This window comes from Hippichthys cyanospilos, chromosome 15, assembly GCF_059441005.1.
Source record: "Hippichthys cyanospilos isolate Australia breed blue-spotted pipefish chromosome 15, RoL_Hcya_1.0, whole genome shotgun sequence".
In the NCBI taxonomy this organism is placed as follows: domain Eukaryota; kingdom Metazoa; phylum Chordata; class Actinopteri; order Syngnathiformes; family Syngnathidae; genus Hippichthys; species Hippichthys cyanospilos.
In genome coordinates, this window is record NC_142383.1 from 13811330 (window position 1) to 13828227 (window position 16898).

Consider the following 16898-nt stretch of genomic DNA (forward strand, 5'->3'; position numbering starts at 1 on the left):
CATTCATGAGACACTTCCATCGCGTAATAAAGAATTTTTATTTAGCAATACAATATGGATTTTCTTCAAATATTACAAACAGTGCGACGGGGAGGACGAGGAGCGGGCATATCGGACGAAAAGCGCGATGAAGATGCATCCCAGCAGCGAGACGGTAGAGGCGGACAGGACCACCACCACCACGCTGCCCACTACGTTGACCAGGGCGCCCAAGCCCGCCCCCACCAAGATCTGGGCCAGCTGCACCATGCAGGTGAGGGCCGCGCAGTCCACGCCTGTCCCCCGCGCCGTCTCGCCGCTGCCGCGACGATTCATTTCCTCCTGGGGGAGCGGGATGGTCCATGATTGGATGATGAAGTTTTGAAATGGCCAAATTATTGGCAAATAATTGATTTAATAAATTGTTGATTCCGCACTATGAGGCAAAACTTTTTTCTCATGATTTGAGCCCTGCAGCTTATAGTCCAGTGTGGTCATTTCTTTTTTGGTGAGCCTATGCCATGGAGGTCGCTGATGACCCCAAGAAACAGGCTTAAAAGTTAACATTTACCATATATTTTGGACTACAAACCAAAACTTTTTTCTCATGATTTGAACCCTGCAGTTTTCTAGTCCAGTGCTGCTTAACTGCACTTTTTATTATTAGCCACCAGGGGGCAACATATTGGAATAGCAAAGATGCGTGTCTGTTCAAGGTGTCAATTCATGGAACAACTAGGAAATGAAATTGATTATTAAAAACTATATACACATATGAGATTTGATATCGTGATACAATTCGAGGGCAGGGCATTTCGAGATGTAAACAATTGTTAACGTAAAATCAAAACAAGTCATCTTTAGTGGATTTATAGTCTTGAAAAATGGAGGGGGAAAAAAATCTTCCAAAGAGAACACCCTGTCGGAATTGTACTAATTCCCTCACCTTCGTTCGGTATTGACAGAACGCCTTGAGAAACGCAGACGCAGATATGCTACGAAGGAGACGCATCCCCATTCCTAATTGAGCCCTTTTGTCCAATCCATTTCCCGCGGGATCGCTCGATACTCAATTAGGCGCAGCTAGGTGTGCGATGTAGAAAAGTGGTTTTGTCTGAAAGGAATACCCCAAAAGACGGAAAACAATTTGCTCCCTTTGATTAAAAATAAAGGAAGTGGATTGTTTTTTTTTCCCTATTGGATGTTTCAGCAAAAAGGATTCTCATTATGGAGCTAGATTCTCTGAAATTGAGTGGAAATAAAAACTAAAAGCTTTATTTACCATTTACTTTAAGTTCAACTCCAACTTCCAATCCTAATTTCCTGGAAGATGAGACGTTGGATCTCCAGAGATTTATTAGCTTCAAAAGACAGCCGTATTGAAGAATTCTATGTAGGAAGTGTGGACCAATAATAAGCCTCGACAGAACGTAAACAAACAATCTGATACAGTTAGAGAACAGTTGCCATGGCAGCTAGTCCCCTCTGCACAATTAAAAAAAAAAAAGTGTAATTGGCCGACTACAGCACCAGCCAGCTCCATAATTTGGGTCCAACTCTCACTCTTGTTAAAATCCACATGCATTCTTTAGCGTATAAAAGGAGAAGGTTTCATTTTTGTATGAACTTCATTATAGTGAAAGATGACGCGCTACTTCATTAGATTTCAGCTCGTGCTGCCGGATTTAGCGTAGTTTTTCCGGAGTATCTTGAACAGATAGAAGGCAAATCACAAAACGCGTGGGCTTTGGAGCTCCAGGGGTCTGGAGAACACCTTGGAGGCGAAGGTTTTCCATGAGCAACTTAAGATAGGATCTATAAGTTATTCATCACCTCCTATAGCGCGTCCAACAAGGACTGGAAAGGTCAGACAGAGTCGTAGATTAACGCTGACATGTCTTCCCTTGAGCCAGAACAGTTGCTTCTCAAACTTTGAAATAAGCGACTCATGGGTAAAGTATCCGGGGGGGCTTTAATAATTGAGTTGCTAACATTTGAGCTAATTGGTGCTAACTTTACATAGTTTGCTAGCTCCTTGGATGCAGTATTAGAGTCGTCAGGATTTGAGTTAGCAGTGGGTAATTTAGCTAGGTTGCTAGCTCATATACAGGAGTTGTTACGATTTGAACAAGCAGTGGCTATTTAAGCTAGTTTGCTTGCTTCTTATATATGAGTCATCAGCATTTCAGCTAGTGGTGCCTACTTTAGCTAGTTTGCTAGCTCTTTATATACAGGAGTCATTACAATTTGACCTAGTGGTGGCTATTTTTGCTAATTTGCTCACTCTTAATATATGAGCCTTTAGCATTTAAGCTAGCGGTGACTACTTAACTAATTTGCTAGTTCCTATATCCTTGCGTTGTTAGCATTTGAGCTAGCAATGGCTAATTTACAGGCTCTTTATAGAGACGAGTCATTAACCTTTGACCTAGTGGTGGCTACTCTAGTGAGTTTGCTGGTCCCTTTATGTATTGTAAACGTTTTAACATTTGAGCTGGTGCTGGCGACTTTAGCTAGTTTTCTAGCGCCTTGTATACTGGAGTCATTAGCAATTGAGCTAGTGCTGGCAATTTCAGCTCATTTGCTAGCACCTTAAATATAGTTGTTGCTTTGTATATGGGGTCGTTAGCATTTGAGCCAGCGGTGGGTACTTTAGCAAGTTTGCTAGCTTCTTGTATACAGGAGTCATTAGCATTTGAGCTAGAGGTAGCTATTTTCACTCGTTTGCTGCCTCCTTATTTACTGGAGTTGTTAGCATTTGAGCTAGATGTGGCTACTTTAGCTAGTGTGCTAGATTCTGATGTACAGTAACCGTTAGAATTTGAGCTAGTGGTGGATACTTTAGCTAGTTTGGTAGATCTTTATATACAGGGGTCGTTAGCATTTGAGCTAGTGGTGGCTACTTTAGCTTTACTTGCTCCTTGTATACTGGAGTCATTAACCTTTAGCGGCTATTTTCATTCGTTTGCTGTCTCCTTATCTACTGGCGGTGACTACTTTAGTGGTGGCTACCTACGCTTGCTTTTTTGAAATGAGACTCGTTAGCATTTTAGCTAGCTAGCTGTGGCCACATTAGCTTGCTTACTCACTCATTATATACAGGATTTGATAGCATTTGAGCAAGTGGTGGCAATTTTAGCTAGTTTGCTAGCTCCTTAGGACCTACCTCCTCTTCACGCTGGTACTCTGCAATGAGGTTGAAGGGAATAGTGTAGAGCGTGCTGGACATGACGCCAAAGACGCTGCACAGGACCAGCGTGGCGATGATGTTGGGGAAAAGTCCGATGAGGCCGGTGCCGAGGCCAAACACGAAGTAGCCCATGAAGTACAAACCCTTGAGGCCCACATAGGGCAGCAGGAAGCGCTGTACATCTACACACACATGAAAAATACATATACTGTATATGTATTCGGATAACCGCTGCCCTCATGGATCGATTCCGCTGAGTAAAAAGTCAAGCCAACCAGAGGTTGTTGACCTCTGCCAAGAATGACGCACATTTCACCGTCACAATCAATACTTCAATGGAAGATTGAATCTTAATGGTGAAAAGATGCTAATTATAATGGTGAGCCACCTATATGTCACACAGACACCAAACTGAATCTTAAAATGAGCTAACTGTATTGCACATCTATGATATGACACCCAATTGGATGAGAATTGAGATTTGCAAACTTTTCAGCCATAAAAAGTTCATATTTTGTCAATAATTCATGTGATGGTCAAATCATTTTCCTTTCATACTTGGATTGCTGCAGAAACCCGTTTTAAATCTCCAGTATTCCCTGAAGTACCATCACATTCCACCAGGGGTATTTGTTCTTATATTTGAGACTGGCTGGAATACACTAAAATGTGTACCAATGTGGCGGCCATATTGGCGGGGGAGAGCTTCCCCTTCAATGTTTTTTTCTTTTTTTAAAAAATCCGGACATCCCGCTACAATTTATGTTTATCAATATATTTTTCCAATTATATTTATTTATAAATATATAATTAATAAATATATTATATATTATAATTATACATTCTAAATATATTGATTTATATTTATATACCAATTATATTATATTTATATTTTTTGGGGCGAAAGGAATGTCTAAAAATGGTACTGGTACTAATTAATCTAATTAATTACTTTCAAAATTGATTAGTTTTACCCTAAGTAATCGATTAACCTCAAAACTTTAGTACCAAAAGTAACTGGTACTTTAGTACTTTAACACCTAAAAAGTTGATTACTTTAGTACTTAATTACCCAAATTAACCAATTACTTAATACCAGCCATTTTTAGACTCTCCTTTAGTAAAATACTCAGAAAAAAAAGAAAAAATACAACTACATGGGATTGAATGTCTGCACTCTTAATAAAAAAAAAAGATAAAAAACACGTTTTAGGGATTGAATGAGTTAGTGGAGGATAGACATTAGCTTAGCATGTACTAATGAAAGTAGTATCTTCCTGTTGCGTTCATGACTGTTTTTTCCAGACATCATTAGGCTGTTGATGGACGAGTGAGTTGGCCCCTGGGAAGATTTGATTTACGTTGCGGCTCCTCATGATGAAGAGTCTTTCATCATAAATAAAAAGAGCACTTACACGAGAAAAGAGCCGAGGACACTGCGTTGATGCACAAGCCCCAGCAGCCAATTTCCACACCGCGTTCGTATGTGGCGTAGGCCGTGGAATTGTGCTCGGCGTACGGGTTCCCCTTGTAAACAATCTGCAAAGATAGAAAAAAAACCTGATTTTTTTTTTTTTTTTAAAGCCTTGTTTGAAAGCAAAGTGCCGGATTATCAGATGCCTTCCGCTGTGTTTTCATTACACCTCTCTTTTGAAGAATAATCACCTAATTTTTGTGAAAATAGTCATTCGTCAGGGTGATTTCCTTCATCACCTTTAAACAAAAGTCTTGACATAGTCATGAGAAAAAAACGTTTTTATATACCCAACCAGTAATTGCTTATGGATTTTATTTTCTACCATGTTTAATTAGTACAAAAAAAACAAATCACTGATAATGTGGTCCTTATGTCTTCCTATTTATCTGTATGTGGCCATCAGAGGAAAATGTTTAGACACCCCCCATTTAGACCAATGGTCCCCCTAGGGGGAACTTGAAGGCACTACAGGGGCTACATGATGTTTTAACAGGGTTTCTACAGGTATCAGCAAAACTAATACAATGCATTTTAAAGCCATGACAGCACTTGTTTAGTTTTCTTCTCAAATTAAGAGCAAATGAATTGGAACATGAAGCAACTTCTTGCTAAATTATGCCATTGTGACTCATTCGTGAGATGTTTTACACGGATGTCACGTTTCATACAGATGCACATTGGTGGAGTAATTTTCCAGCAGACGGACCAGACACAAAATACACAAGCCATAACACAATCTATTTTCTGGACTTTTTGAATACAATACGCCTAGAGATACTATTAAAAATGTGGTTCCAAAGTTAAATTCATTTCGTGTAAACTACTTTCAGACACCCATTTATGTTAATAAATAAAAAAAAAATACTGTAAATATGTACATGGGATTTAACGGACTCTTAAAGATGTATAAATCCCTCTTTGGGATTGAATGAGTTAATGGATCCGACTTTGGAGACTTTGGAGTTCGACCAGCAGTTCTAGAATGGGGTTCTAAGTGCATATGGAATTTTAACTGAACAAATCTAATTTGATGCTTTTTAAAGGTTCATTAGTATTTTCAAATTAAGAGCAAATGAATTGGAACGTGAAGCAACGTATTGCTAAATTGTGTTCTAGTGACACCTTTGCAAATTAGGTTCTGGATGCAATCTTGACCTTCACGCAATGAGCCACATGCCGCTTCACCGATTCCTCACCTGCCCCATGAAGTCAGTGAAAAAGAGCATGTTGCAGAGGAAGGCCGTCCATCCCAGCAGGTGACTGATGCACAGGTAGCGGTAGTGGTTGGGCATGCTGATGATGGCTTTCAGCAGCGACTTCAGGGTCATCCTCTCACGAGCCTATCAATGATCTTCACTCGTGACCTCAGCAAATCTCCCGAGACTTAACGAGCATTTTCCGGGCGGACTAAACAAATTTGTACCTCCTTGCTGGGTTGTTTGGCACTGGAGGTGACGGCGTTGGCCTCCCCGAGAGCAGAGAAAGACCTCTGCCTGATGTCCTGGACCGGCAGCAGGGGCGGATCCCCGTTGTCTTTGCCAAGGGTCCCGTAGCCGTTCTTCTGGGACCCCAGCTGTCGGAGGGCGCTGAGGGACGAGGCTTGGCGGGGCTCCACCTTCTCCAGGGGTTGCTCGGGAATGCTGACGAGGTGCACGGTGAGGGAGATGCTCCAGGTGAGCGCGGAGAAGAAGAAGATGACCTGGTACTCGGAGCCCAGCAGTTGACCCAGGATGGAGTGGCCCCAGTCCATGGCGCCCACCAGGTAGCCGAAGGCTCCGCCCAGACCTGGAAGAGACCACAGTAAGCTTTATTTATCCACAGTTGGTATCTAAAACAGCAGCAACAAGAAAGAGGCCAAATTTTTATTTGGATACTACACATACTCGGTCATTTTCAGAAGTATAAGTGAATAGGCCAATTAATTTGATCATTCATCAATTTATATTGAGATTTATGTTATTACAATTGCACAGTTATACATTATGATATGATTTATCAATTAATCTAAAGTATAAGTCCACGCCTGACTTTAGTGGTTACATTTATTGGTTTATTTTGAAGTACTGGCTGGCTTTCTCATGGTTTACTATAATACAGTGGCTTGACTGTCTCATTAAACTGACATCATTGCAAAAAAAAAAAAAGGGCTATTAATTTATCGTATTGGTGCTATGCAGAATTTGCCGCCCATACAATTTACCGTAATCCCTGCATATGAAAGCATAAGCGCTGAAGGGACAGGCGTCATGTGTACGGGAATGCAATCGGCTGATGTGAAATGTTTGAATGGTTTGAAAAGGACAAATATTGTGGAAGATACAGGGGAAAAACTGAAAAAAGTGGACATTTTGTGGGTATTTGTATGGCAAAAATGCCAATATTTGATGGAAGTGGATTTTTAGCATTGGTAGGGTCAATCTTTAACGTATAAAGTTGGAACGGATTGAATAGGCCAAGTAATGTAGAAGATACAAGGGGAAAAACTGAAAAAATTGGAAATTGTGTGGGTATTCGAATGGTAAGAACAAATATTATCAGGTGAAAGGGAGTTTACGGTAGTTGAAAAAAACAATCTGTGAAATAAAGTTGGAATGGCTTGAGTGGGCCAAATATTGTGGAAGATACAGTGGAAAAATTGAAAAAAAAATGGAAATTATACGGGTATTTTTACAGCAAAATCATCAAAAATGTGCTGGAAGGGAGTTCAATCAGAGGGAGAGAGCATAACCTCAAAGTTTTAGTCACATTCCTGTGCAGGACTCAGACGTCGGTTCAGTCTGCTTGCTTCTTTTATTCAAAATAATGCTGTAACAGCCTCAGCTAATACGAGCTGCTGTTAGCTTGCTGCTAATAACCAACTGACATCCTCCCTCTAGTCTAGCTCGTCCCGTGATGGTGATTATTGTGTTATGTTTCCCATAACAAAGTCCTGTTCCTTTTCATATTTGCCCACGACGGTGCGTTGATTACCGTAATTATACATCTGCAAAATTACAGCGCATTACTCAACATGCTTTTTAAAATGAATTCCTGGCGAGCGCACATCCATTACTCCCGCCGCCTCCGTCGCGCCCCCGCATTCCGAGCAGGGAGAGAGAGAGTCATGTGCGCGCGAGGCCTCCGAGGCTCGCTCAGCACAAACGCATGACTGCAGCACATGACGGCTGGATTACGGGTCGCCTTCGTCAGACGCTCGCATCACCTCGAGCCTGCTATGTAACATGAGTTGCATGGTGCCCTTTTGAGCAGAGCTTCGAAAAACTGGGGTCCAAAAAACAATTTGCAATCAAGTCTTATTATTCAACTCATTCAATCCCAAAGACGTGTTTTTACGTATCTTTCAAGAATCTTACGTTCAATCCCAAGTACTTTAATTATTTATAAATACATATTGATTCGTCTATTTATTTGTTGATACAAAAAACGATTCATATTCCCTCCTTTACTCTCATATTTGAAAAAAAAAAAGTAAAATAGTACCTCAGATCTAATTGCACAGCTGGAGAGGATATGAAAAGTCAACACACCCTTTTCAAACCTCGCTGTTGAAAAGGTTAAGATGGAAAAATCATCGAATATTACAGCTTGTATTCATGTTTGAAAGAAAACTTCAAATTCAAATTCAAACCAGTATTTTCATGCCACGGAAAGCAAACACAGCCAAGGAATCATAGCTTATCTTTCCATTCATATTCATGGTTTTAAGATGGGCGCACGCTCACAAAAAATGAGGAGGAACACATCTAAATAAAAAAACATTTTACAATTTTGAAGAATTTGGAGATTTTCGTGTCATTATGCCTTTTAGATATCATTTGCATGAATGAGTCATTAATCATGGAAGGGCTGCAATCAATAATTATTTTATTTAGGGATGCATGGGTGCTGATACCAAGTATCCGATACTTTTCCTTAGTTCATAGTATCGCTGATAAAAGTATATCTTAGAGCAGTTTTACAATCACAAACAAGAAATGGTAAGTTAGAAGAAAAAAAATTCTATTACATCATAAGGAGAAACGCCATATATATGTTTTTGACCATTTTTGGGTCAATTTATTCCATATAATTCTCGCAGTATTTCAGTCACGCTCCCGGTAAGCGGTCGTTAGTAGAAGTCTACTTTACTGTTGAGAGGCTAAACGACTCATCAATTATTCCAAATCATTTAATGATCAATTTCTGATTCCACCTTTAGATTGCTGTACGCAAAAGGGAATCGTCCATCAGTGACGATCGATGTCTTCGATTGGATCTCAGCCAGCGAATCAGTGCGCAAGATAGAAGTTGATTACCAGATAGTTCGCGTTAACAAAACAAGGGCAAAAAGAGATGCGACGTCTAGTAAATTAAGCTATGCAAAATATATTTAAAAAAATCCAAATAATCACACTTCAGACACATGCATGCTTGTCACACTGGCCACCCGCTGAAAAATTCACAGCTACCTCCCTGGCGGCAACAAAAATAAAAGGTATTCCATTCCTTTGAGCTTTCAGTAAGATCGAGCTATTCAGTTTTTCTTTGATAGGATAATCATGGAATCATTAGGAAATAAGGAGAGGGGCTCGCCTCTAGTCAGGAATGGCACACGCACACACACACACACACACACACACACGCACACACACGCTCAGCAGACTCTCGTGCGCCTCGGTCCGCCCACCTGCATGCTCCAAGATCACTTGCGTGGAAGAACAAACGACTGCTTTCAACTCCCACTCGCTGGAATGTAACATGTACTTTTTTTTTTTTTTTTTTCTTTGCAAGGCTTTTTGCACCATTGAAAAGTTTAGGAGGGAAAAAAAAGAAAGAAAGCGACAACAAAAAGAAATAAAACGCATGTCGGTTTTTTTCTGTCTTAACGACAAAAAAGTTGTTTACACCATTAAAGGTTTTGCTATAACGTGAACTTAAATATGGCGGAAATTTCATTTTTTTAAATCTCATATTCAAAAAAAATCTATACTACTGTTTAATCCACATGTGTGGGTGGTATTTTTTTTTTTTAACAAATTAATAATGAAAGTGTTGAAAATGGCATGAAATGAAATTGGCATTCTGGGGGTCTGCTGAAAAATGATGATTTTTAGATACAGTATTGGAGGACTCTGCCTGACACCAGATATATAATAAAAAATATAACTACAATACAATATGTTGTTGCTATACAGTATATACACATATTTTTTTTAACATCCCAGAAGGCTATTTATGACGCTAAAAGGTTTTGCCATAAATACAAATATAACACAATCCAATCCCACTCAAATAAAATTGTATAATACAATTAAATAATTAAATAAAATAATAATGATATAATTATGAATGTAGTTTTTTACCCTATACATATACATATATATATATATATATATATATATATATATATATATATATATATATATATATATATATATATATATATATATATATGTAAAACAATTAAATCCATTGAAATTTAATGGTCGAAAATGACAGGAAATATAAAAAAAATATACATAAATGTATCATTTAAACAGCCCAAAATGCATAATTTTCTTTGACCATAAAACAGAATACAGTACAAAACTGAAAAATTTGAAATCAAACACCTTCATTGAAAAGTTCAGCTTATTATTTTTGATTTTTTCCAACCCAACAAGGTTGTTTGGCCTATTAAAAAGTTGAGCGAGCAAGGGGAAAATAATCGAAAGATAATGTAAAATGACTCACCGGTGAGAAGCGCATGGTAGTGAAGGCCTCGCTCTTTGTCCTGGTGGGAGCACACGTCAAACAGGTAGGCCTTGATGGGCCCGTCGATAAAATCGGCCGCAAAGTCAAACAGGACCACGCCGAGCATCACCACCGCGATGGCCCACGTCCGCCGCGTCGACCTGTCGGCGATCAGCGCTGCAAAACGGTGGGCAAATTGAGAAAATGAGCCAAATCTTATCTAGTTTCACTTCTATTTAAAAAGACATGAAATGAATGGAAATTCAAATCAATCCATTCCAGCTAAAGGATGACAATTTTTTTACTTATCATGAGCATTGTATTCTGTGTTAAAAAACAATATTCGCGATGACGAAATAATGCTAGCAAATCACTCAAGTGTTTCAGCCATTTTGATTACAGTAATGTTTACATCCCCTGTGGTTACTGCTAGCATCACATGGCAACTGCCTCCCACAATGCACTGCAGCTTTTTTGTTGAAATGTGAGACATGGTGTCCATTTTAGGAAAAACCCCACCAACAACAACAAAAAACAAAGATACCGTCACTCATTCAATCCCAAAGACGTATTTATACGTCTTTGCAGTGTGCAGTCATTCAATCCCATGTACTTCCATTTTTTCTTTCAAATAAATGCTAAATTGATGAAAATAATTGGCACTGAATGAATTATAGACAACATTTTAATTATAAATTGGCTAAAATATTGATCCTTGCTTTCCAAGATAAAAGCAGATGAGAATTATTATTTTGATTTTCAAAATAATTGGCATTGAATGTGTTAAGCACAGTGTCAATGATCTGATCAAAAAATGGCAGTACTGTATATTGATTTAAAGTTAATAAAAAGATAACTGATCTTTGATCCAACCAGAATATGGACCAATACACAAATACCTATTTAAAACAGAAAAAAAACAACAAAACACCACAACAAAAACAACTACTGTATTTTCCGCACTATAAGGCGCACCTGATTATAAGGCGCACCCTCAATTAATGACATCTTTTAAAACTTTTTCCACATATAAGCACACCGGATTATAAGGTGCACCCTCAATTAATGACATATTTTAAAACTTTTTCAATCACAATATAGTAATACTCAAATAACAATAATAACTAAACTCTCAATAGCATAATAACTCAATGTCAATATGAGTAACCTTGTTCAACTGTAAACACACAAAAGAAACAGGTAAATCTTACTTTTTCGGTTCATTCCCCATCAACAAATCCGAATCTCAATATTGATCCATATATAAGGCGCACCTGATTATATGGCGCACCATCAGCTTTTTCAAAAAAAAATAAGGCTTTTAGGTGCACCTTATAGTGAGGAAAATACAGTAATTTGGAAAATAATAACTGATTGCTGATCCAAACAGAAGATTGGCCATTACGCAGATATCTATTCAAACAACTTAAAAAAAAAAAAAACCTGACTCCTAAACACAATGATGAGTTTAGAGGCAATCATCGATTTCACCAGTCAACCGCTTCAAGTTCTAAACCTCGTTCTAAAGTCTATTTGTAAACCGAAAATAAAGTGTAACCCAATGCAATTTGTCTTTGCAAAAACCCAAAAAAATCATCGGTAAAACTGAGATTCCACTGTTTTTGTTTAACGCTGTGATGCGAGTCTTCAAATATAAAATATGCGTCTTTTGGGAGCCACTGCCGCAAGGGTCGTTCCTCATTCAAATACCAATAGCTCCCTTGCTTTTTTTTTCCTCCCCCGACAAGCATTCATTATTGGATACCCCGTGCAATCCCGCCAAGATTTCGCCGCCTCATTAGGCTGTTCGTAAACGTGCTAGCTTGCGGACATGCCGACGGGCATTGGAGCACGTGCTAATTTACGATCAACATGGAAGAAACCCGGCAAGGCGAGTACACCGGACTCAGAGTCATTACACAAATTGATCACGATATGATGATATGGATATATTGTAAGTGAGGAATAAATGAGCATGAATTATTTTAGTTCAGGGACTCCAAAGTCATCAGCAGTGAATTAGTTAGCTTAACTTGCGATAACCAAATAAAAAATTGCCTGTAAAGCAGGCAGTTTCGTAACATTTTTCGCAGAGGTTGGCAGTCTGCTTGTCATTGACGGATGGCCAATTTGCCGATAAACGACAAAAACGTAAAAAAAAAAAAAAGAACTAAGCTTTGACGGAAAATGGATACTTGGATACAGATGTCAGTTTTGCTGATGATTGATGGATCAACAAAATTCGCGAAATATCCACTTATGGTAGAAATGAAGTGGTGACGGAAACATGGGTGAAATGCGTACGGGATGTAAATTTCACAGGGGAGCAAGAAAAATATGAAAAACCAAAACCGATAATGAAAACTGTGATCTATCGGTTTAGCTCATCATTAATCATTAATTGATGTATTGTTAATCTCACTTTTAATCTCTAAATTTCTGCTTCCTGTATGCTGATGAGATCATTAGGGGCTTCTAGTGCTTGAATTGTTGGGGGTTTGGAAAACAAATGTCAATCACACCCTGGAGTCAACACTGATTGGCTGTCATTGCATGTGGCATAACCTGATAGGCTCCTGTAGTGGTTGGGAGGAAGACATGAAAATGGAAGAGCATGTGAGATTTGTCAGTCCATCCATTATCTGCAGCCGCATATCCTCACTAGGGTCATTGGCTAGCTGGTGCCTATCCCAGCAGTCGAACAGTACATTGAACTTAAAAAAAAATGCCCTGATGATAAAAAGTAGAGGGTCATGCATTCTTCAATCAGCTCAAGTTTAGTTGACCACATCAATGCAAAGCACCCAGCAGCGACTACAACTGTAGTTAACGCTAGTAACAAGGAACCTAATGTAAAAAAAAAACAACAATTTCCATTGATTGTATGTCAATCCTATATAATGATACGATGTATCCAAACTAAAAAAAAAAAAACACATTTTGGTTGAGGGTTTTTATCAGAAATCATTAAGTGAGATTAATTGGATCAATTTATTTGATCTACTTATATCCACTGAGCAGTATCATTCAAGTTTCAGATCTGCCCATGTGACTTAACTTAACTTTTCTTCAATAACTATGTCCTCAGAAAACCTGTCCTATTCTCTCATTCTCGTGATGCGGCAGCCTAACAGAGATTTTTTTTGGGTTGAGACATTTTTTTTGTAAACTTAAGTCAAGGTTTCAGTATCAACAAACCACACATTGAACTTTGGTCACAAGCTGTAAGTGTGACTGCCAGACACCATTGAATGCTTCCCTTTCACAAAGATCACTTGCTGTTAGGATGAGATTCCTCGGTTTTATCAGGATTACTCAATAAGAATATTATTTAAGCTCGGACGCCTGCCTATCACAGAAAATGAACACTTTGGACAAAACATAATGTTTTCACAACAGTAGGAACGGTAGAGTATCAGTATCGGGCCGATACTTGGTTTTATTTTAAGGTATCGGTATTTGGAGCAGTTTTACAATCACAAAGTAGAAATTACAAATGATAATAATCGAAAATCGCCATTAAACTTGTTTACTGTCAGTCCAGGAAAATTTGGTCTTTGACGAATATAGCCGTCATCGGCAGCGAATGCGTGAAATGTTCTTCCGCAAAATGGGGATTTCAGTTATTTACTGCAAAGTTATTTTGTATTTTTAGCCTTCAATACACATAAAAAAAATTGAATGCTTTGGAACATTGGAATATAAGGTTATTTATGATACCAAAGTATTAGTGGTAAAAAAAAAAATGTAGGAAAAAAATGATATTGCGATATTGGGTTATTGGCACATTTTTCTATGTACAGTTAAAAAAACAAAACACTAAGTGATCCCATTCTATTGGCCCTTACCCAAATTTACTTTGGCTGTCGACATTTTTTTTTTAATTTCCCAGTTTTAAAACATGAAATACAGATTAAAAAGGATTATAGCCTGTACTCAAATTGACTTTGACTGTCTGTACTTTCTACAAAATTCACTGTTTTAAAGGGAGAAATACAGATTAAAACTGATAATTATGAAACAAGAGTTTGTTTTGTGATTTTTCTCAAAATGAGGGTTCCCAAAACTATGAAATCAAAAATTTGAGGAAAAAAAGAAAACTAAACCAGATTTCTATCTTGGGTTTTTGTCTCATTGTTACTCTATGTAAAACAAACTAAAAAGCACAAAAATGGAAAATTCCATCGACCCATACTTAGTCTTTCGTTCTTAGAAAAAAAACTAATCTTTTATGACATCAAAAATACATATTAGTTTACCAGTAGTTTAAGAGTATAATTTCATCTACAAATTTCACACAAACTGTCAACAAAGTTAATGTTGGTGTCAAAGTTATGCATTTTCACCAAACCAAGGTTATGTCAAGGAGATTAGTTATGAGTTATACAAATGATTACACTTTTTTTTCCATCAATATATGACACAATTAAATCAATGATTTTTTGTCCAAGAAAATTCACGTTCATTGAAAGCTACATGATCGCCGTTGCTTAAGAAGACTATGTTGAGACTTTTTCAAAAACACATATTCTATTCTTTCAAGCCTATATTTCTGCCCGACAAGGAGGATCAAATCATTTTTTTTTCTAACCTGTGATGGCCACATCCCCGTTGAGGAACATGGTGATGCCCACCAGCATGAGAAGACCCAAGGCCAGGATGTAGGGCCTCCGCCGCCCCCACGGCGAGCGGCAGTAGTCGCTGGCCGAACCGATGACGGGCTGCAGCAGGAAGCCCAGGATGGGGCTGATCAGCCAAACCAGACTGTACATGCTTCGCGGCAGGCCCACGCTGAGCAGCACGGGCGTGACGAAGGCCGCCTCCACCGCGTAGCAGAATTCCCTTCCGAACATGATCAGGCCGTGGAGGATCAGGCGGCCCCGGGACCGCCTGGGGGGCTCCACCTGCCCGAAAACGGCGCCCTCGGCGCTGTCCGTGTAGTAGTCCTTCGAGACGGAGTCCTCCTTGGAGTCCCGCTGCGGGGAGCCCGCGTTCTTGGCGGGATCCGGGACCCGGCAAGGCTGGGGCCTGGCCGACTGGTCCTCGGACAGAAGGGTCATGTTCGGAGGGGGGCGATCTGCGGACGGAAAGGTCTAAAAAGCGGCTCCTCGCATGGGCGCTAAATCCTCTCTACTCCCGCATAGCGGACCCTCACGGCTTTAGCGCTCATGTGAGTCCTCGCCGGCCCGTCTGGGGAGAGCCCGGTTGCGCTCCGGGAAGGAAGGGAGGGAAAGAAAGAGGAGGGGAGACGTAAGTGGTATTTATGAGATTACCAAAAGTCTCTTCCCCTCAGTGGGCAAAGCCAAGACCTAGGGCTGCTCATGGGAACGTTTCGGGCCTCACATGCGTGCGAGTGTGTGAGGCCCCATTCAGAACATTCGAACGCTGAGCTGACGCCAGGAAGTCACGATGCTACAAATGTTGGGTTGTACTTTTTATTAGGATCGTCTACGTAACTATTTTTAATTATTATCTTTTTTAGCTTCACCCATATGGAACAATGGTTCTCAACCTATGTATGCTCTGTAAACGATCGGTTTAGTACGCTATTGCTCTAAAGTTCAAATCACAAAATAAATGTAACCGCAAACAGGAAGTCGCATGCACACACAATACAAGACAAAAAAATCACAAACATAAAGGCATGTATGTATACATACAATTTATACTGTATATATATATATATATATATATATATATATATATATATATATATATATATATATATACATATATTTATACAGTATATATATTTTATACAGTATATACTGCATGTATATATATATATATATATATATATATATATATATATATATATATATATATATATAGAGAGAGAGAGAGAGAGAGAGAGAGAGAGAGAGAGAGAGAGAGAGGGAGAGAGAGAGAGAGACACACACTAGTACACACAGATAATTATGTGCTTTTTTGTGATTTTCCATTTCACATCATCATCATTTTATACAGTATATACTGCATGTATATATATATATATATATATATATATATATATATATATAGAGAGAGAGAGAGAGAGAGAGAGAGAGAGAGAGAGAGAGAGAGAGAGAGAGATACACACACTAGTATACACAAATAATTACGTGCTTTCTTGTGATTTTCCATTTCACATCATCATACCATACATTATACATTACATATGTTCATACACATATGTATATATCCATATATTGAACATATATTCATATACATATATATATATATATGTATACCTAAAGACTTAAAAGTTCTCTGCCAACCTTGTGTAGATATGTGCTTCAACAAAATTTAGTAAGGAGTTGCATAATGTTCCAATTGATTTGCTGTTAATCTGAAAAGTAAAATATACTGTTGCTTTCATAGCAACATAGGAGTATATTAGATTGCCAGATTCTTGCAGAAACCCTGGCAAAATCTCATGTACCCCCGAAAGTACTTTTGGGTACCCCAAAGGGTGTGCACACCCCCATTTGAGAAAGGCCAACAAAGAAGAAAGAAACTTTTAAGCAGCCGTCCACTCTAATGATCACTGTCCGATACACG

At 38.8% G+C, this 16898-nt stretch overlaps 1 protein-coding gene across 1 annotated transcript; it reads right to left on the reverse strand.

The window, feature by feature from the left end:
• Positions 1-19: 19 nt before the first annotated feature.
• slc45a2 (solute carrier family 45 member 2) lies at positions 20-15899 on the reverse strand. Its single transcript, XM_088435271.1, has 7 exons — positions 14950-15899; positions 10359-10535; positions 6070-6431; positions 5843-5986; positions 4585-4708; positions 3146-3351; positions 20-321 (listed from the first exon to the last, which is right to left on the reverse strand). Exons 1-7 carry the CDS (start codon positions 15416-15418, stop codon positions 73-75), a joined length of 1731 nt encoding a protein of 576 aa, XP_088291397.1. The 5' UTR covers positions 15419-15899; the 3' UTR covers positions 20-72.
• Between the last annotated feature and the right edge of the window lie 999 nt (positions 15900-16898).

Bases quoted from the DNA above. Each gene is read 5' to 3' on its own strand.
- slc45a2 (XM_088435271.1), bottom strand. From the start codon at position 15,418: ATGACCCTTCTGTCCGAGGACCAGTCGGCCAGGCCCCAGCCTTGCCGG. The intron at 5,987-6,069 runs GTACAAATTTGT...GATCATTGATAG, and splicing joins CCAAACAACCCAGCAAGGAG to GCTCGTGAGAGGATGACCCT. The intron at 3,352-4,584 runs GTAAGTGCTCTT...ATGTGTGTGTAG, and splicing joins GTCCTCGGCTCTTTTCTCGT to ATGTACAGCGCTTCCTGCTG.